General features: G+C 41.5%; 1 protein-coding gene across 1 annotated transcript; it reads left to right on the forward strand.

Moving 5' to 3' along the window:
• Positions 1-1144: 1144 nt before the first annotated feature.
• LOC137300337 (WD repeat-containing protein 38-like) lies at positions 1145-17628 on the forward strand. Its single transcript, XM_067969423.1, has 9 exons — positions 1145-1188; positions 2245-2392; positions 3940-4060; positions 6022-6138; positions 10399-10496; positions 15591-15671; positions 16447-16569; positions 17325-17474; positions 17560-17628. Exons 1-9 carry the CDS (start codon positions 1145-1147, stop codon positions 17626-17628), a joined length of 951 nt encoding a protein of 316 aa, XP_067825524.1.
• Positions 17629-22300: the final 4672 nt, after the last annotated feature.

Below are 22300 nucleotides of genomic sequence, written 5' to 3' on the forward strand. Positions count from 1 at the left end.
ACATGGGCCAGAATTTGCTGTCAAAATAACGGTGAAGCTAATGGCCCTCGCCGTTATTTATGCCCAAATGCTATAGCAACTTCAGTCGAGGGGCAGAAATGCAGTTAAACTCTGATATACAAAAGTTGCTGTTTGAGATGCGCCGCTCCGCCGTTAGCTTTGCGAAAACTGCATCTCGCTGTCTGCCTCAGCAATGAAACGCATTGAACGGCGTGAAGTTGCTGTATTTTCGCGGTAGATACAAATTAAATTCGCCACAGGAAGTTAAGTCTTGTCCATTTCAGACTAAGTACCCTTTTAATGATGTGTTAAGTGTTAATTACTGCCAATCCATCTCTCTGGCACTGAAAATTAACTATTACAAGTGTGGAGTCTCACTCCTTCGGATTTTAATTGTTGTTGGAGATTTTAAAAATGTAAAATTTTAAATTAAAATTTTGTTTTTTTAACATTTCGTTTCTATCTTTTTTTTCTCTCTTAATCCAATCTTTCTTTCCCTCTATTTCTCTTTCTGTACCTGATTTGACATTGAATTCACCCACTCTAATTTACATTTCCTTCTCAGTCCCTGCGCTGTTAATTTCTCAATCCTTCAATCTGATTGGTTCAGGAGATACACAGTTGCTTGCCCTGTTCACTCAGGTCCCAGATGCCCTGTTTCCTTTACTGCGATGTTATCAGCTCGAACTTTTAGCAACTTGCCACGCAAAAAATTTTAAAACCGAAACGGTCAAGGGCAAGTCTAAGTAATGGCAGGCACTGTTAGATGCCTGACTACAGCAAATTATGGGCCCATATATTATGTACATAAGAAGCAGGAAAGTGAAACCACCCTTCCACTCCATAGCCACTAGATGGAGTCAGTGTGTAATTCCTGTATACAATATGAAGCACATGTACATAGTATATAAAGAAAGAACTTGCATTTATTGTGCATTTCATGTCTCAGGATATTATAAAATGATGTACATGCATAGTAATACATACAGTACATACACAGAAATACATACACAGATGTGCACCAGGTACACACACAGTAATACATATGCACATATATACTATGTACATGTAAAGGCATAATTATGCACATCTACACCATGTTTGAACACAAGCACAGACAGTAATACATGTTTGCATAAGCACCATGTACATGCACAGTAGTATGAGTGCATTAACACCATATGCACAGTAATGTATACATATATACCATGTAAATATGCAGTAACACATATCCAAATATATACATTATGCATGTATACACCACTGTACGTAAACAGTGACACATACACAATGCACCTACATAACCATACATGCAGCGTGCACTAGTATCATGTACAAGGGCACACACAGGGACATATACAGATGCATAAGGTGAAATACACAATAAATAAAAACAATGACACAGGTACTCATACGGAGTAATAGCTATAGAATGAGAGACACAAAGTGACTCATTGAATCATAGAATTTTGTGGCACACAAGGAGGCCTGCTTTCTGAAAGAGCTATCCACTCAGTCTCATTCCCGTGCCTTTTCAAATTTTTCTTTTTCACATATTGATCCACTTCTCTTTTGAAAGCTATTGTGGATTCTGCTTCCACCATGAAGGTTGTTAGGGCATTCCAGATCCTAACAACCTCTGTGCAAAAAAAGAGTCCCCTAATCTTTCCTATCGGTCTTTTGGTGATGAACTTAAATTTATGCTCTTTAATTATTGACTCACAGACCAGCGTAAATAGGTTTTCCCAAATTATTTAATCAAAACTCCACATAATTTTGAACACCTCCATCAGTTCTTCTCTTAACCTTCTTTGGTCTAATGAAAAGAGCCCCAGTTTCTTTAGCCTCTCCTCCTAACTAAAGCTTCTCATCGCTGGGATTATCTTCTGTACCCTCTCCATGGCCTTGGAATCCTTTCTAAATGAGAGCACCCAAAACTGGACATAATATTCTAACTGCAGTCTAATGAACGACATGTATAGGTTCAACACACATTTATACACTGAAAAACCCAGCAAAGTTCCTCTCACACATGAAGTTGAGGTGTGCAATAAAAAAGCACAAAGTACAAAGAGTTGTATATTAAAGTATAATCTTTCCCCAATGTTAGGGTTTGTCCACACAAAATGGTTGCCCCTCCCCTGGTTACTAACAGGATAACCATCCAATTACAGCCATTGTTTCAGAAATTGAGGGATAATTTCAGACTTGCAAACCTTTAAAATCGGCGGTTTCGTCCGACAGGGTGCAACAAGTATATGATGACAAATTGCTTTCAGTCCCAGGATTAGCCACTTCCCCTTTGGATTTGGATAAAGTTTCATTAAGATGTCAGCATCTTCTGAAGAGACTCATGCAGTTTAATGGAAAAGCAGAGTACGTTCCAGAGAAAGTAATATGTAGCTGATTGACTATCCAGGAATCCTATTTAAGATACAGATGTATGAAACAGCAAAGGCCAGTGGAGTAATGTCTAAGTACAGAAGTACACCTATGAGAGAGACAACTATGGGCAGATAGAAAACTTCCAACGTTACCAGTATACTAGAGAAGGAGGGTCTAAATATATTCAAGATCTCCCTGATGAACCGATAGAATATTACACTGTACCAGGAGAACTGGGACAGGATTATTATCCCTCCTACAATGAGGAGAGAGATTCTTGACAGAATGCATGGAGCTGATGAAATGCCAAGAATGGGCAAACATATCTGTGTGGTGGCCAGGCATTAACAAGGATATCATCAGAGAGAAAGTGTCTTCATGTGAGTTTTGTCAAGGTACTAAATCAACTCAAAGAGAAGAACCTTCGATGGCTACACCATTACCAGAGAGACCTTGGCAGAAGATTGTTGTGGTCTTATGTGAGCTCAAAAAAAACCTTGTAGTTATTGACTGTTATTCTAGATTTCTTAAATTTACTCATCTGTCAGATATAAAAAGCTGCCACTTTGTCGGGAATCTTAGGAATACGTTAACTTGAGCTATCCTTCAGGAACTTGTCACAGATAATGCAATACAATTTCTGGCTGCAGAGTTTCAAGCATTCAGAGCTCAGTGTGACTTTGTACATGCCACTACCAATACTCATTATCCTCAGTCAAATAGAGAGACTGAGGGGCCAGTTAGGACTGCTAAAAATCCTGAAACAAGAAGATCTCTTCTTGTCCTTACTGACTCACAGGGCAATTCTGATAATATCTTTAGGTAAAGCCCAGCTTAAGATGAATATTAAAACGACAATCCCCACATTGGACAAACATCTGCAGCTAAAATGGCCAAACAAAAATAGTATAAAGCAGGCTGACCAGCCTTCAAGGAGAACTACGAGCATTGTTTCAAGCTCCGAATGAGTTATCACCACCACAAAATGAATCTGAGCTTGAAACTCCTTCTGTTCACTTATAATCCCCCCGTCAAATACGCTTTCCAGGTGATAGTGCTAGGCCACCAATGCAAACAGCTGAAACTTGAAAGTCCAAAGTAAGAACTTCCAGCAGCTGGATTGTGATAAGACCAATTTGTTATAGAAACGGTGATTAGTTACTAATGGCAAACTGCTGTCGCCATTGCGGAAGTCTACTCTTAAATCCAGTTGCGATGTGCTTGTTTCACCATCGGCTGAAAGAAAGGAAGATGTGGTGAGAAATACCTGTCAATCAGAGAACTAGCCACTTCAGCCTTGAGAGTCAGGTGACAGAGAAAGGAATGCTGGAAATGTTCCAGGGAGAGCCTTTGTAAACTACCTCTTGTAAAGCTCAGAACTAAAATGATGTGCATTTCTGTTTGTTGATAAATCCGTTTAAAACTGAGATAATCCTCAGTCCAGATTTTTGATAAAGCACAATAAAAATCTATTCATTTTTTGGAAATCTACTGTGACTAAATGAAGCAGAACTGATGCTGGTACTTTGTTATGAAATAGTTTGTTTTATGCAGGTGAACCTGTGCACATTCTCTCATGATTGCCAGCTCCTATTAACAGGCTCAGACGACTGCCACATTTGTGTCTGGAATGTTGAAAATGGAAAATGTCTATTTAAAGTTAATGGTCACACAGGTACGAGATTTCAGTGACACCTTTTACCCGCTTGTAGGTATTCTTTACGTATTTATGATTTAGCAGCTACCCATAATCTGGGATTTCACTGCAGTCTTGGCTGTACATAATTTATCAACTCTGGTTATTATTGGATGTATTTTTGTGATCTTCAGTTTATTTTCTATCTTTATGTGTGCCTTGTTTGTTTTTCAGTGGTCTGAGTTGCCTGTACTTTGTCGCTCAATTAATACTTTTTAAAAGATTGCCTGTCATCAGTAATGTTCTTGTCTGATTCCTTTGCTAGTGAATTACTTCATTTAAAATGCACAAGCCACATTAATACCATGGGGGAAGGTTTGCTCCGGTTGCTATTTCTAATGCCATCATAAATCCATTCTTTTAGAATGTACTTACAATTTTGCTAGAAATGAACAGGGAAAAAAAAACCTGTCCTTGTGTTTAGACGTCATTAATGAATAGCAACCAGAGAAATCTTTTGCCAAGAATTGTAAATGGGACCAAAGATATGAAAACCATGTGATCAGATTAATGGTGAAATAAATGTTCTGCTCTCACCGACGATGGAAATTCTACTAGTTCTATCAATTGTGAGAAACCCATAGTTTTGGGGACCTTTTGCATTAATTAGTAAAATAACATTTCCTCTCAATGATGAGATTTTGGGGCTGATTTTCATGTCGGCCCATTGTCTGTTGGGGGGTTGCATAGTTTGCACATTGCTGAACCTGGTGCATTTCTAGGTTCAGCAAAACTGCATCGAGTGCCAGATGTGATAAACATAAACATCTTCTACTTGATGATTGACCTTTAGGGGTGGGAATTTGGGTGCTGCTGCAAGTTTTAGAGGGAATTTAGCTGCTGATATCCTTCTACGAGCTCTGGAAAATGGCTGTGAGCAGCTGTGGCACCACATCTCAAGGCTAGAAAGCTGGCGGCAGCAAGTGCAGCACAGAAGGTTTCCTACCCTAGTGGGGCATTATGACAGCATTACGGCATTGGGTCAGAGGACTTGGCAGGAGTTGGCTGATCATATCAATGCCAGCAGCACTTGATGGGGGCTTCAAGAGTGTGATTGCTGTTATTGCTCAGTTCACCCACAGATCAGAGTAATAATGAGCCCAGGGGCAGGGGCAGGCAATGAATGAATGATGTTGTTGTCTCTCGTATAATGATAACACTATTCCACCACAACCTCCACCCATCTCCAATGGTTTCTCTTGTGCCAGAAAACAGGCCAGGTGCAGCTGGCCCATCTCCGAGGTCAAGCACCACCTTAATCGCAGGAGCCTCTCAGAAGCACACATCTGCCAGCCACATCAAAGGCTTCTTCCATGGGGGTTGAAACCAAGAGAGAAGCCCAACATCAGGCAGTGCAGCCAAACACACACACAGACTGTTAGGAAGGGGAAGCACTGTGGTAGCTGCCACTAGAATCACATTTTGGATAGTAAACTATGATGGCATTTGAGTTGCACGGTTTCATTTGTGTGGCTCAGGAACATATATGTGCAATTGAGGAGTGGTGTAGCTGGAAGATTATTAGGTTTGTTGTACAAATGAAGATCGTAATTTATTCTAGATGCCACAATATTCTCATTCAGTGCAATGCCCTTTGCATTGCCCAGTGCAATGCCCTATCAAAAGATAGCGTGAAAACAAACCGTTCTTTTAACATTTTTTTGAACATGTATAAATAATATAATCCAATTTAGAACAATTTGCTGTAGCCACATTTACAGCTGAGAGAAAGGAGTCATCAACAGAAATGCTCAGATTAGGAGCTGCTTATTATTTGGGTTTGCTATCTAATACACTGCTAGCAAGATCGGGTCCATTTTTCTAATGCTGCAATTGTGTCAGAATTGTTTAACGTTGTGTGTTTGGCTGGCAGTGTAATATTACATACTGTGTAATAACACTCTATGAACAGATCCTGTATGTTGCTTCCACTCCAACAGGCCCAGTGAAGGCTTGTGCGTTCTCTGCTGACTCTAAGCTCTTCGCCAGTGGCTCCTGTGATTGCACTGTACGAGTGTGGAACACAGCAACTGCACAGTGTCTGCACATTCTACAAGGTATGTGTTTGAGAAAATAGCCTGATCACAACAGTGACAGAAAATCACTCTTACCCTGCATGGTGATGACCAGGGTTCCTACCTTTGCTCAGACTAAAACAGGACAGGGTGGCAGAGGACTGGAATCCAGACTAGGACAGGGTTTAGGCATGGAGTTTGCCATTATTAACAAGTTCGCTAACGGCATGTGCGTATCAGGCATAAAACCAAACTTATACTCTCTAGTTTTCAAATATCAAAATTACCGAGCTGCCACTTCCAAAACTGGTTTGTCCAGTTGCAAATTAGACAGTTGCCAATTTTCTGGTTTGTTCTGTTTGAATTTTGTGGGCCTAGGGGTTTGGGAAGGGCTGTTCTTTGTGTTGTTGCTTCATTGATGGATAAATCCTAAATCACATCACTCAGATCTGTTACTATCAGCAGATTGCCATATATACAGATTAATGGAAATATGGATTTAAACATTGATCTCTGGCCCCCAGGGCTCCATGATATGTCAAAACCATGGATACTCTTTGTATATGGAGTGGAGGGAATTTTAAATAAAAGGAGAGCTTTTAATGTTAAAGAAACTGGCATCAACAGAGCAAGCATTAACACCTGTATTTTTGCCCAGTCTCTAAAACATTTAACTGCCCTGTTTCTAGTACACAGAATGAAGATGAAGTCATGACTAATCCAACTCCAAACTTTTAACCAACTGAATCATTTTCAATCCATTCATGTTATATAAAAAAATTCCAATGGACAAGGCCATTCCCAATTAATAGAATCCAAAGCAAATTTCCCATTTACTCCCATTGTACAAGCTCTTGATCCACTCATTACATACAGTTAAATACAAAACCCGTGCCCATGTTTTGAATGGGATATTCCACAATTAATTCTTAGACCTAGATAAAATACAACTTTTTCCAAGGGACAGTTGAACATTTCAGACTTTTGTGTTAAATCTTTTTTTAGAATGACTTGATGAATGAATCATAGAACCTTGTAACCTTGAAGGAGACCACTCAGCCAGCGTGCCTGTGCTGTCTCTTCGAAAGACCTATCCAATTAGTCCCATTCCCCCGCTTTTTCCTCATAGCCCTGCAAATTTTTCCTTTTCAAGTATTTATCCAATTCCTGTTTGAAAGTTACTATTGAATCTGCTTCCACCTCCCTTTCAGGCAATGCATTCCGGATCATAACAACTCACTGCATATATAAAAAAAATCTTCTCATCTCCCCTTTGGTTCTTTTGCCAATTATCTTAAATCTGTGTCCTCTGGTTACCAACCCTCCCGCCAGTGGAAACAGTTTCTCCTTATTTACTCTATCAAAACACCTCATAATTTTGAATACCTCTTAAATCTCCCCTTAATGTTCTCTGCACTAAGGGGAACAATCCCAGCTTCTCTAATCTCGCCATATAATTGAAGTCACTCATCCCTGCTATCATTTTGGTAAATCTCTTCTGCTTTCCAAGGCCTTGACATCGTTCCTAAAGTGTGCTGCCCAGAATTGGACACAATACTTTAGTTGAGTCCTAACCAGTGATTTATAGAGGATTAGCATAGTTTCCTTGCTTTTGTACTCTATGCATCTATTTATAAAGCCAAGGATTCCATATGCTTTTATTACAGCTTTATCGACTTGTCCTGCCACCTTCAAAGATTTGTGTATGTGAACCCCGAGGTCTCTTTGAACAATTAAACATTATGAAGCAAAGATTTACCTAGTCACGGTCAACTTATAGAGTTCCTGGTCCCAGTTTAACCTCTATATTTAGTATTAAAAGAACATGAGTAACATAGAATTTGCGATAAAGAGTGAACATGGTATGAGTCAAGATTGGTTTAACTCGTTTTCCTGAGAGAATTTTTCACAAAATGTTATTTTGTAAAGAGATATATAAAATTTAATTAAACAACCAGATATCATTAATGTATCAGATTTTCTCAGTCCAGAATGATCCCTCTTTCCAATCAGTTTCTAAATTGGATTATATTATTGGATGTAGCTTGCTATAACTTACTCTTCTCACTGCCATAATACTATAAGATCAGAAGGTAAATACAGATGAAGGATGCCATCTCATCTCATCCATATGGGAAAAACTAAGTCTTCTTGTCATATCGCTTAGCTGGATCTTGAATGAAACTAAGGGACGTTTGCATCCACGAACGTACCCACAAGTTGATCGCTGTGTGAAGAAATGTTTCCTGAACTCAGTCGTAATTTGACCTTCCATCAGTTTTATTTTATGCTCCCCTTTCCTACTGTAATGACTTACCTTGAATTAATACTCCAGGTTTACCTTTTCTATACCAGTTACTATCTTATTTGGCTCTTTAATGTCCCCTCTCGTCATCTTTCTAAACTGAAGAGTCCCAGCTTCTCCAGATGTTCCTCATAATTCAATTCTGACACTAGGAATCTTGCGGCTCTCTTCTGCACTACCTCTGCGGCTTGAATGTTGAGCCTCGATGACCGAAACTGGACACAATACTCAAGGTGCTGTCTAATGATCCATTACGAGATCACTGCAGCAAATTACATGAAGCATGTGGTATTTTGGATGTAGTAATAAGCTGAGAGGCTGTTTGATGAATGAAGAGGGTGGTTGTGGTTAGTGGGTTTTGCCAATTGAAATAATTTACATATTTTGATATAAAATGGCAAATGGGAAGAACATTCAAAAAAACATTTTGGATGTGGAATAGCTAAATGAGAGTGCAATTGTCAGAGGAAACATCGATGTATACATTGTAAAAAAATTCACCATCTTAAGAGTAATGAGATTTGTTGTGTTGCTTTTGAGTGAGCTGATTGGCCCCTGGGACCTACATGGTATTATTGGTCATGTGGTAAGTCTCTCCACTCTTGGGCCTCTTCTGGATCCAGCCTCTTTGATCCCTAGATACTGGCCTCACGTTTCTTGGCCCCTTGCTGCTTCCCGCCTGCTCTGCTATTAGGCCCCGTCTCTCCATTCTCATCTGTCTTCAGGACCTGCCCTCCTAGACTCAGTGTTCCTCACTTTTGCACCATTGTCCAGGCCTGCCTAAAAGCACAGATCATGTCAATGAGTGCATGCTAAAACTTACTGGCAGTGAACGCCTATAAATCCAGTTTATTAGATTGCAAAATAAACTCCCCACTGCGACTGATAAAGAAAATTAAATATCCGACAAGGAGATTACATAAAATAACTATAATTGCTATAGAAATCTTCACAGCAATGATCACAAAAAATTACCATAGAAACTCTAACTGGATTTCAGCAAAGTCATTAGAATTACTTAAAAAGGAGCAACTGCCTACTTTTCTTTCAGGAAGTGGGAAAGGGAATGAATGGGAAAAAGAATCTGAGTCAAACTGAGATACAGAAATGTCAATGGGAGTCTACGAGAGACATGTAGAGAGAGACAAAGAGAGAAGGGGGTTCAAAAAAGTGAATGACAAGAGAAAGACAGAAAGATCAAAGCAGAAGAAATTAGATGGTAGAAAACAAACAGAGCCAGTTACAAGATGACAGCCTTTTTTTTTTCTTTGTCCACAAGCAACCCCATAGAAGATCAATTATTTCTTGATTATTTCTTCAATATCTTTGAGATAGCGCAACCAGACCCATAAAAAAACAAGCATACTTCTGGAAAAAGCACAGCCGCACGTTTAGAAGAAGCTCAGTTATGGAGGAAAGGCAAAATGAGAGAAAAAAGTTAAGGCAAGGGACAGTACATGTTATTATTGAAGTTATGCATAGCATGAAGGAAGCTGGGGTTAGTACAAGAGGGGTCAGGGAATGGGGTAATAGAAGGCATCACCCCAGTTTTGTGCACAATTTAGCCCGAAGTGCAAAACATTTCCTGAAGTACAAGTTTCCATTTTTATGATGTCATAGATTCATCAGACTATGGTTAAGGATAAAGGAAGAAGCATAGTCCCTATAAACTATTTTAAAACTCGCCTGTCAATAACCATGCAGTCTCAATGTTTCATCAGTATTAGGGCTGCTGCTATGAAATTAAGATCAGACACAAATAAATAGAAAAATGAACTAAAATCCACACATCCAGAATTTGATGACAATAATGAATTCAAGAATATATACAGATTTGGGTTTTAGCCAATGAATTTTTGTTTCAGCATTCAGTTTGACTTTGTACAAAAACTGATTCTAATATGCTACAACCCAGGCCACGGAACACCATCTCGTTGATGTTGTCGTAACACTATTCTCTAACATGGTTCAATAAGCTGAGTTGTTGTTATTCTTAGGACACAGTAAGAGCGTGGAGACCGTATGCTTCAGCCCTGATTCGAGGCTGCTCGCGTCTGGAGGCTGGGACTATAAAGCAGTTCTGTGGGATTCAAAGGTTAGCTGTAGGCCTTTTAATTTAATTATATTTCCCATTATTGTTTTCTCCTGTCACCACACACACACAATGCTGTTCCTGTCCTGGCCCTATTGTTTACCTGCTCTCTTTGCACTAACCAGTAGCCATAATGCTGTCAATCAGGAATTAGGCCTTCTGCTTTTTTTCTAGATGATGGTGGCCTGATTGAACATTACTCTTCCATTTAAATGTTACATTTTTCTTTAAAATTCAATCTTAAAATGCATGTTGAAAGAGTTAAAAAAAAAAGGTGGAGCTTTTCAACATTTTGGGTACTACTCAAAAGTCATTGGAAATCAGGCAAAATTACAGCACATCAACCCAAAGCCTTTATTACACTAAATATTTCCCAGATCATCACTGCTGAAATAGCATTAATTTTACTACCTAATAGTTACTTGTTTGATTATTAACACATGTGGCTGTTAAGTCCCAGACATGAAGCTGTTCACTACGTATGGTGAACATTAATAAAAAAAATACCAAACTACCTTTGTGAATATAGCTTGTGCAAGTAACAGGATTTGCTGGAAAAAAATGTACTTGACTGAATGACACTATATGGTTTTAAGGATCTAATTAAGCCAGATTCCAGCATGAATCATTTTACAGTGTTAGCCACAGCCAAATGGGGATGAGTGCTCACCACTTATGGAATAATATACAGTTTAACATGATAGCAATCACTAGCTGCTTTACAACACAAATGTAATGAAACCTTCTTGTTTGTGAGTTTCTGCAATGAATTTCAAATGTTTTAATTTGCCCAGTGAAAATGCTGAAAGGGCTAGTTATTTTCCCGAATTATAATTCTGCGATATATTTCATTACCAAAAGTGCAGTGATGATGGATCAGTTGCGTTTAGATGGTGAACAACTTTATTGGCTAGTGGGATGATTGGGATGCATAGAAACCAATTATTACATGTAACAGGTTCCAAGCTACTGAGAAATCAATACCGTAGATTTTCTGTTTGCCTGATAAACAGTGCATGCTGTCGCCCCATAGGATACACTCTACCAACACTAGGGCTCAAACACTTTGTAGGTCAGGAGAGCAATAGTGATAGGGGATTCAATAGTTGGGGGAACAGAGAGGCGTTTCCGCGGCCGCAGTTGGGAGTCCAGGATGGTATGTTGCCTCCCTGGTGCTAGGGTCAAGGATGTCACTGAGCGGCTGCAGAACATTCTGTTCATATCTGTACCAACGAGATAGGTAGAAAGAGGGATGAGGTCCTGCAGGCAGATTTTAGGGAGCTAGGAAAGAAAATAATAAGTAGGACCTCAAAGGTAGTAATCTCCGGATTACTCCCGGTGCCACGCGCTAGTCAGTATAGAAATAGGATAGAGCAGATGAATACGTAACTGGAGAGATGGTTAAGGAGGGAGGAGTGGGACCTGCACAGAGCTGGGACTGATGTCCTCGCGGGGAGGTTCACTAGTGCTGTGGGGGAGGGTTTAAACTAATTTGGCAGGGGAATGGGCACCAGGCACCACTGGAAAGGAGAAACAAAGTGCACAAAGGATTGGGAGAGACAGATGGCACTAGAGTAAGAAATAGTAGGGCATTAGGTGGGATCAGACTAAGAGAGAAAACAAGAAGGTCTAAGATAGGTTTACAATGACTGTGTGTAAACGCACGAAGCGTGGTAAACGAGGTTGGTGAGCTGCAGGTGCAATTAGCCACATGGGAATATGATGTTGTGGCGATAATGGAGACCTGGCTCAAAAAAGGGCAGGGTTGTGTACTAAACATTCCTGGATACAAGGTGTTCAGGAAAGATAGGGAAGGAAAGAAAGGAGTGGGGGTGGTAGTATTGATTAAGGATAATATTGCAGTGCTGAAGAGAGAGGATGTCCTGGAGGGGTAAGGACGGAATCTATTTGGTTAGAGTTAAGAAACAATAGAGGTGCCATTGCACTACTGGTTGTATTCCATAGGCCACCAACTAGTGGGAAGGATATAGAGGAGCAGATTTGCAGGGAAATTACAGAGTGGTGCAAGAGCCATAGAGTAGTGATAATGGGGGACTTCAACTATCCCAATATAGACTGGGATAGTAATAGTGTAAAGGGCAAAGAGGGGGAGGAATTTTTGAAGTGTGTTCAGGAGAACTTTCTTGACCAGTACATTTCCAGCCCAACGAGGAAGGAGGCAATGCTGGATCTGGTTCTGGGGAATAAGGTGGGCCGAGCGGAGCAAGTGTCAGTGGGGGAACATTTAGGGAACAGCGATCGTCGTATCATAAGGTTTAGATTAGCTAAGGAAAAGGACAAGGAGCACTCTAGAGTAAAAGTACTCAACTGGAGGAAGGTCGATTTCAGTGGGATGAGAACAGATCTGGTCCTGGTAAATTGGAATCAAAGATTGGCAGGCAAAACTGTAATTGAACAATGTGTGGTCTTTAAAAAGGAGATGGTTTGGGTACAATCTAGGTACATTCCCACGAGGGAGAACGGTGGGCAGCTAAAGCCAGAGCTCCCTGGATGACAAAAGAGATAGAGAATGAGATGAAGCAGAAAAAGGGGGCGTATGACAGATGTCAGGTTGATAATACAAGTGAGAACCAGGCTGAATATAGAAAGTTCAGAGGGGAAGTGAAAAAGGAAATAAGAGGGGCAAAGAGAGAGTATGAGAATAGACTGGCGGCTAACATAAAAGGGAATCAAAAGTCTTCTATAGGCATGTAAATAGTAAACGGGTAGTAAGAGGAGAGGTGGGACCGATTAGGAGATCTACGCATGAGGCAGAGGGCATGGCTGAGGTACTAAATGAGTACTTTGCATCTGTGTTTACCAAGAAGATGATGCTGCCAAAGACACAGTAAAAGAAGAGTTAGTTGAGATACTGGATGGGCTAAAAAATGATAAAGAGGTACTAGAAAGGCTGGCTGTACTTAAAGTAGATAAGTCACCCGATCCAGATGAGGGAAGTAGGTGTCGAAATTGCGGAGGTACTGGCCATAATCTTCCAATCATCCTTAGATACGGGGGTGGTGCCAGAGGACTGGAGAACTGCAAATGTTACACCCTTGTTTTAAAAAAGGTGTAAAGATAAACCCAGCAATTACAGACCAGTCAGTTTAACCTCGGTGGTGGGGAAGCTTTTAGAAACGATAATCCGGGACAAAATTAACAGTCACTTGGACAAGTGTGGATTAATTAAGGAAAGCCAGCATTGATTTGTTAAAGGCAAATCGTGTTTAATTAACTTGGTGGAGTTTTTTGATGAGGTAACAGGGAGGGTTGATGAGGGCAATGTAGTTGATGTGGTGTATATGGACTTACAAAAGGCATCTGATAAAGTGCCGCATAATAGGCTTGTCATCAAAGTTGAATTCCATGGAGCTAAAGGGGCAGTGGCAGAATAGATAGGAAATTGGCTAAGTGACTGGAAACAGAGTAGTGGTGAATGGAAGGAGGTATACAGTGGTGTTCCCCAGGGATCGGTACTGGGACCACTGCTTTTTTTGATATATATTAATGACTTGGACTTGGATGTACTGGGCACAATTTCAAAATTTGCAGAAGACACAAAACTTGAAATGTAGTGAAACAGTGAGGAGGATAGTGATCAACTTCAAGATGACATTGGCAGGCTGGTATAATGGGTGGACACATGGCAGATCAAATTTAACGCAGAGAAGTGCGAAGTGATACATTTTGGTAGGAAGAATGAGGAGAGGCAATATAAACTAAAGGGTACAATTCTAAAAGGGGTGCCGGAACAGAGAGATCTGGGGGTATATGTGCACAAATCGTTGAGTGGCAGGGCAGGTATAGAAAGCTGTTAAAAAAGCATACGGGATCCTGGGTTTTATAAATAGAGGCATAGAGTTATGATGAGGAAGTTATGATGAACCTTTATAAAACATTGGTTTGGCCACAACTGGAGTATTGTGTCCAATTCTGGGCACCACACTTTAGGAAGGAGGTGGAGGCCTTAGAGAGGGTACAGAAGAGACTTACTAGAATGGTTCTAGTGAAGAGAGACTTCAGTTATGTGGATAGACTGGAGAAGCTGGGGTTGTTCTCCTTAGAGCAGAGAAGGTAGAGGGAGATTTGATAGCGGTATTCAAAATCATGAAGGTTGTAGGCAGAGTAGATAGAGAGAAACTGTTCCCACTGGTGGAAGGGTCAAGAACCAGAAGACATAGATTAAAGGTGATTGGCAAAAGAACCAAAGGTGACATGAGGAAAAACTTTTTTACACAGCGAGTGGTTATGATCTGGAATGCACTGCCTGAGGGGGTGGTGGAGGCAGATTCAATCTTGGCTTTCAAAAGGGAATTGGATGAGTACTTGAAGGGAAAAAATTTGCAGGGCTACCGGGAAAGGGCAGGGGAGTGGGACTAGCTGGACTGCTCTTGCAGAGAGCCGGTGCGGACACGATGGGCCGAATGGCCTCCTTCCATCTTTCTATGATTCTAACGAGTATTTTGTTGATTCATTCCTTTGCTTTCACTCCCCATAAGATCCCTCTGCTCCACGCAGTCTTTTCTGCAGGAAGGTGATTGGGTTTGAAACAGGGTGTCAGTGGAAGACAGCAATGAGGCCAGGCTTCTACGATTGATTAGAAGTAATAATGTGCCAACAATATTACTTTTACTGACTGATGGAGGGGAATATCACAGCTTCTGTGCATTGTAATGTAATGATTTATTTAGTCTCAAGATGTAGTATGATGTTGGTAAGAGTTGCTTAGATGAATAAAACCTATCCATTTTGTACAGTTAGGGGCACTAGTTTACTGTGACCAAATAAGTCAAAATTCTGACTTTATTACATGAAATCCTTGGACTTTTTCCTGGTGTTTTGGGATTTGAATTATGCAATTCCATCTATTTTCCTTTTAAAACCACAAGCCAATGGTGTTGATTATTGTATCAATTCCGGGAGGACAGTGATGTTAAAAATTATAGTTATAGGCAATTTTAATTTGCTATTGTGACAGATGTATAAGACAGCCTAGATTCCATTTTATGTATGGGGCAGAAATACTTGTGGAGTCTGTTCTTTCACTGCTCCTGCACCAGTCACTCTAAGCTATTTCAAGTGATCTTTTTTCAACAGTTTGGCTACATCATGAAGTCTCTCCCTGGACATCGGAATGTCATCAAAACCAGTGCCTTTTCATTCAATGGAGAATATTTGGTAACCTCGTTTTCTTCATTGTTATACTTATACTGTATAATTATACCCAGTGCACCTAGCATATTATATTTACTACTTACATTTATATAGCACCTTTTAACATTGAAGTCCCAAGGCATTTTAAATAGTGGGAGAGGGTGGGAAAAGATTAAAAATAGATAAAAAGGAATAAAGGAGTGGATGTTGAACCATGGTGCAGGATTTAGGAAAGGTATATAAAAGCTTGGTAAAACAGATGGGTTCTGAGGTTTTTAAAGATTGAGAGAGAAATGGAGGTTTAAGTAGTGGACTTGAAGCTACTGGAAAAAATGAGCCAGCGTTCCCATTCTTGAATGTTCCCCAGTGGCCACAGCCAGAAAATGTGTGGATTTCAGATATGGACAGAATTGTGCTTGGCTGTAAAGCACCCCAACCTAAGTGCCTATCAACACTCACTGTCTGCTCACCCAAGAAGAATCGTTGAGGTACTGGATGGTGGGCACGCCTCAGGAACCACATTTAGGGCAGGGAACTGACAGGAGAAAAAAGCAAGTATATTAAAATGTGAAAAAAGTTACAATTCAAACATTGAAATGTGAAAAGTACATTATATGGCACATCTGAAAGATTGAAAGGAAATATTTTTGATGAAACCATTGAATCTCTTTGGTAGTAAATGTATTTATAAACTACCTGGATGCTAATCACAGCTGTTCTTGTAAAACCAGCCAGGCAATGTTTTTCAGTGCTGTATCTTAGAGATTCTTTCGAGTAAGCAGGTGTTCTTCTTGTACAGGCCACTGGATCCTGGGATTATACAGTAATTGTTTGGAATGTACAAAACGTGAAACGAAGAAAAACTTTGCAGGGTCACAAGGGCAATGTGAGCTGTGTTGCATTTTCTACAATTGGAATGCTGGTAAGCTGAATGGTGAAATGAAATAGAAACTGGGGATATTAGAAATGACCAGGTTACATCCTCACTGGCTCAGTGGCTAAATCCAATGTGTGGTTCGGACCCACACAGATTAGGAAGGTCTCTGGTCTAAGCTAAACGACTTGGATCTTGTAAGGAGTCTCACAACACCAGGTTATAGTCCAACAGCTTTATTTGAAATCACAAGCTTTCGGAGCTTTGCTCCTTCGTCAGGTGAAGTACACTTCACCTGACGAAGGAGCAAAGCTCCGAAAACTTGTGATTTCAAATAAAGCTGTTGGACTATAACCTGGTGTTGTGAGACTCCTTACATTTGTCCACCCCAGTCCGTCACCGGCTTCTCCACATCTTGGATCTTAGCTACGATGACAGTGGGGGCCTGACAATTGTCCTCTACTCTGCTGGGTTAGTGAAGGAAGGTAATCAATTTGGTTCCTACTTCTGATGACTTATGTTGGAAATTTGTGAAAACAAAGTGAAAACAGAATCGGTTATAATGGCCCATGGCTAAAAACCTGCCAACGCACTCCAGGCTTACAAATGAAAAATGGTCTATTGGGTAATGCACTGGAGTTACCGGTTTAACTAATTCACATTATATGAGTCAGTGCCTTCAGGAGGGGGAGATTAGAAAAACAAAATGCAAAATAGTGTAGAAAACTTGTCAACTATGGACTAACAAAATATTATTCATAACACCAATTCTGTCGAATGTACCTCTTCTGATTGTTTTATAGGCTTCGGGTTCCTGGGACAAGACCGTACGTGTATGGGATTCAAGGAATGGGATCCTGATCTTTGTCCTGGAGGAGCACACTGGCCAGCTGATGGCCCTCTCATTCTCTTCAGATGCAATTCTACTAGTGACAGCAGCAGAAGATGGAACGGTATTGTGTGAAGCTATTCATTTGAAATTGGAATTCTTGTGTTCCATAGTCTGCATGCCTGACTCATTCTCATCTGTTCTCGTAGATTCGCGTGTGGGATTGTGAAGATGGAAAATGTAAGAAGATCCTTAAGGTAACACGACTCAGTCTTTAGTATATCTATTTGATATGATTATGAGCAGTTACACTACTTAGATATTCAAAGGTCAGTTTAACATGATTACAAATGCTTTTTTTGAACAACATTTTAAATGAGATCTGTATCTTAATTTAACATTATGACAGAATCACCAATACTTGGTAATTCTCATTCCCCCACCCCACCACCACCAAAAAAAGTTGAACCTTTAATCAGGAGATCTGTACAGAACAGATCTGTTTCTAGTTAATACCGAGGACTGTGACAAAATATAGGAAGACATTAATAAACTTGCAGAATGGGTGTGTAATTGGCAAATGAATTTCAATATAGATATGTGTGAGGTATTACATTTTGGTAGGAAGAATAAGGGGGCCACATACTGCTTGGATAATAAGAGCTTAAATGGGGTAGGGGAGCAGAGGGATCTGGGGATACAGATACACAAATCACTAAAAGTAGCGACGCAGGTTAATAAGGCCATAAAAAAAGCAAACCAAGCACTGGGGTTCATTTCTAGAGGGATAGAATTGAAAAGCAGAGAAGCTATGTTAAACTTATATAGAACCTTGGTTAGACCACACTTGGAATACTGTGAACAGTTCTGGTCTCCATATTATGAAAAAGATATAGAGGCACTGGAGAAGGTGCAAAAAATATTTACTATGATGATACCAGAACTGAAAGGATATACTTATCAGGAAAGGCTGAACAGGCTGCAGCTCTTTTCTCTAGAAAAGGCTGAGGGGTGACCTGATCAAGGTCTTTAAGATCATGAAAGGGTTTGATAGGATAGACGTAGAGAAGATGTTTCCATTTGTGGGGGACTTCAGAACTATGGGCCATAAATATAAGATAGTCACTAATAAATCCAATAGGGAATTTAGGAGAAACTTCTTTACCCAGAGAGTGGTTAGAATGTGGAACTCGCTACCTCAAGGAGTAATTGAGGCGATTAGCATAGATGCATTTAAGGGGAAGCTAGATGAACACATGAGGGAGAAAGGAATAGAAAAATATCCTGATAGGGGTCGATGAAGTAGGGAGGGAGGAGGCTCGTGTGGAGCATAAACACGAGCATGGACCTGTTGGGCCGAATGGCCTGTTTCTGTGCTGCACATTCCACGTAATGCTATGTACTCTGATCTGACCAATGGACCTCCTTCTTTGCAGATTCTATTACCTTTTCTTTTTTTCCCTAGGGGATGTTGGACTTCATCTTTAGTTGCCAGTTTTCTCCTTCTAATACCCTTCTGACTGCAGGAACTTATGATTATAAACTGACAATAAAAAAAGGCACATTGAGTCTATCAACATAGATGATGTAACACGCACCCAACACCAAGAGGTTTCAAAAGGACACCTGATCCTTCTTAAAGAGTATTTTAATAGTTACTCAAGCAAACCACTTTAATGTTAATTTAAGATGCAAAAATGTGTTATCAATATTAAAATATATTTTGTATGAAGTGATTCATAAAAGCCATACTACCTTGAGAGGGAGCAGTGTCACAACAGGACTTGGGTTTATATTCTAACCTCCCTACACTGGAAATGTGTGATTTCATCAGTGCTGCTGTGGAGATGTGCAGAGTGGAGGCCAGGTAAATTACAGAAATTATTTTGGGCACCTCTCACAAATGTAAAAAAAAATCTTGTTTATGGCACGCACTCCCTATTCACAATTCTTACCTCATGACTTATGGCCATACTTTCATGTCAACTTTTATGATGCAATTTTGTTTTTCCCAATGTCTCACCTCTGAATCAGAAGGTTGTGGGTTCAACTCCCACATCAGAGAGTTGAGCCCATATTCTAGGCTGACACCTCAGTGCAATCTTTCGGCTGAGACGTTAAAACCCAGCCACCGTCTGCCCTCTCAGGTGGATGTAAAAGATCCCATAGCACTATTCGAAGAGCAGGGGGGAATTCTCCCCATGTCCTGGCCACTATTTATCCAACTAACATCACTAAAACAGATTATCTTGTCATTTATCTCACTGCTGTTTGTGGGATCTTGCTGAGCACAAATTGGCTGCCATGTTTCCCTACATTCCAAATGACTAGACTTCAAAATACTTTATCTGTAAAGCACTTTGGAACCTCCTGAGGCCGTGAAAGACGCTATATAAATGCAAATTCTTTTGGTTGCAAGCTTGGGCCATTAGGCGGCAACAAGTCTCCACTTGTCCCAGACTCACCCATCACCATCCCTGGGTATGTCCTGTCCCAACGGCAGGACAGACCGACCAGAGGTGGCGGGACAGTGATATACAGTCAGGAGGGAGTGGCCCTGGAAGTCCTCAACATTTACCCTCGACCCCATGAAATCTCATGGCATCAGGTCAAACATGGGCAAGGAAACCTCCTGCTGATTACCACCTACCGCCCTCCCTCAGCTGATGAATCAGTCCTCCTCCATGTTGAACACCACTTGGAGGAAGCACTGAGGGTAGCAAGGGCACAGAATGTACTCTGGGTGGGGGACTTCAATGTCCATCACCAAGAGTGGCTCGGTAGCACCACTACTGACCGAGCTGGCCGAGTCCTGAAGGACATAGCTGCCAGACTGGGCCTGCGGCAGGTGGTGGGCGAACCAACACGAGGGAAAAACTTACTTGACCTCGTCCTCACCAATCTACCTGTCGCAAATGCATCTGTCCATGACAGTATTGGTGGGAGTGACCACCGCACAGTCCTCGTGGAGACGAAGTCCCGTCTTCGCACTGAGGATACCATCCAACATGTTGTGTGGCACTACCACCGTGCTAAATGGGATAGATTCAGAACTGATCTAGCAGCTCAAAACTGGGCATCCATGAGGTGCTGTGGGCCATCAGCAGCAGAATTGTATTCCAGCATAATCTGTAACCTCATGGCCTGGCATATTCCTCACTCTACCATTACCAACAAGCCTGGGGATCAACCCTGGTTCAATGAGGAGTGTAGAAGAACATGCCAGGAGCAGCACCAGGCGTACCTAAAAATGAGGTGCCAACCTGGTGAAGCTACAACTCAAGACTACATGCGTGCTAAACAGTGGAAGCAACATGCTATAGACAGAGCGAAGCGATTCCACAACCAACGGATCAGATCAAAGCTCTGCAGTCCTGCCACATCCAGTCGTGAATGATGGTGGACAATTAAACAACTAACGGGAGGAGGAGGCGGCTCTGTAAACATCCCCATCCTCAATGACAGCGGAGTCCAGCACGTGAGTGCAAAACACAAAGATGAAGCGTTTGCAGCCAGAAGTGCCGAGTGGATGATCCATCTCGGCCTCCCCCCCGATATCCCCACCATCACAGAAGCCAGTCTTCAGCCAATTCGATTCACTCCACGTGCTGAAGACTTGTGCTCCAGAACTAGCTGCGCCTCTAGCCAAGCTGTTCCAGTACAGCTACAACATTGGCATCTACCCAACAATTTGGAAAATTATCCAGGTATGTCCTGTCCACAAAAAGCTGGACAAATCCAATCCGGCCAATTGCTGCCCCATCAGTCTACTCTCAATCATCAGTACTACCAAGCGGCACTTACTCACCGATGCTCAGTTTGGGTACTGCCAGGACCACTCGGCTCCAGACCTCATTACAGCCTTGATCCAAACAGACAAAAGAGCTAAATTCCAGGTGAGGTGAGTGACTACCCTTGACATCAAGGCAGCATTTGACAGAGTGCGGCACCAAGGAGCCCTAGTAAAATTGAAGTCAATGGGAATCAGGGGGAAAACTCTCCAGTGGCTGGAGTCATATCTGGTACTGGTTGTTGAAGGTCAATCATCTCAGCCCCAGGACATTGCTGCAGGAGTTCCTCAGGGCAGTGTCGTAGGCCCAAACATCTTCAGCTGCTTCATCAATGACCTTCTCTCCATCATAAGGTCAGAAATGGGGATGTTTGCTGATGATTGCAGTGTTCAGTTCCATTCGCAACCCCTCAAATAATGAAGCAGTCCGAGCCCGCATGCAGCAAGACCTGGACAACATCCAGGCTTGGGCTCATAAGTGGCAAGTAACATTCGCGCCAGACAAAGACCATCTCCAACAAGAGAGTCTAACCACCTCCCCTTGACATTCAACGGCATTACCATCGCCAAATCCCCCATCAACATCTTGGGGGTCACCATTGACCAGAAACTTAACTGGACCAGCCATATAAATACCCTGGCTACAAGAGCAAGTCAGAGGCTGGGTATTCTGCAGCAAGTGACTCACCTCCTGACTCCCCAAAGCCTTTCCGCCATTTACAAGGCACAAGACAGGAATGTGATAGAATACTCTCCACTTGCCTGGATGAATGTAGCTCCAACAACACTCAAGAAGCTCGACACCATCCAGGACAAAGCAGCCCGCTTGATTGGCACCCCATCCACCACCCTAAACATTCACTCCCTTCATCACCGGCACACCGTGGCTGCAGTGTACCATCCACAGGATGCACTGCAGCAACGCGCCAAGGCTTCTTCGACAGCACCTCCCAAACCTGCGACCTCTACCACCTAGAAAGACAAGAGCAGCAGGCACATGGGAACACGACCACCTGCACGTTCCCCTCCAAGTCATACACCATCCCGACTTGGAAATATATCACCGTTCCTTCATCGTCGCTGGGTCAAAATCCTGGAACTCCCTAACAGCACTGAGAACCTTCACCACACGGATTGCAGCTGTTCAAGGAGACAGCTCA

The sequence above is a fragment of the Heptranchias perlo genome, chromosome 31 (assembly GCF_035084215.1).
Source record: "Heptranchias perlo isolate sHepPer1 chromosome 31, sHepPer1.hap1, whole genome shotgun sequence".
Lineage (NCBI taxonomy): Eukaryota > Metazoa > Chordata > Chondrichthyes > Hexanchiformes > Hexanchidae > Heptranchias > Heptranchias perlo.

What these genes read in the sequence shown, in the direction of transcription:
- LOC137300337 (XM_067969423.1), top strand. Translation starts at nt 1,145, where the DNA reads ATGTACATGCACAGTAGTATGAGTGCATTAACACCATATGCACA. An exon ending in CATTCAATGGAGAATATTTG is followed by an intron (nt 15,672 to 16,446) that starts GTAACCTCGTTT and finishes CTTCTTGTACAG; the next exon opens with GCCACTGGATCCTGGGATTA. An exon ending in TTTCTACAATTGGAATGCTG is followed by an intron (nt 16,570 to 17,324) that starts GTAAGCTGAATG and finishes ATTGTTTTATAG; the next exon opens with GCTTCGGGTTCCTGGGACAA.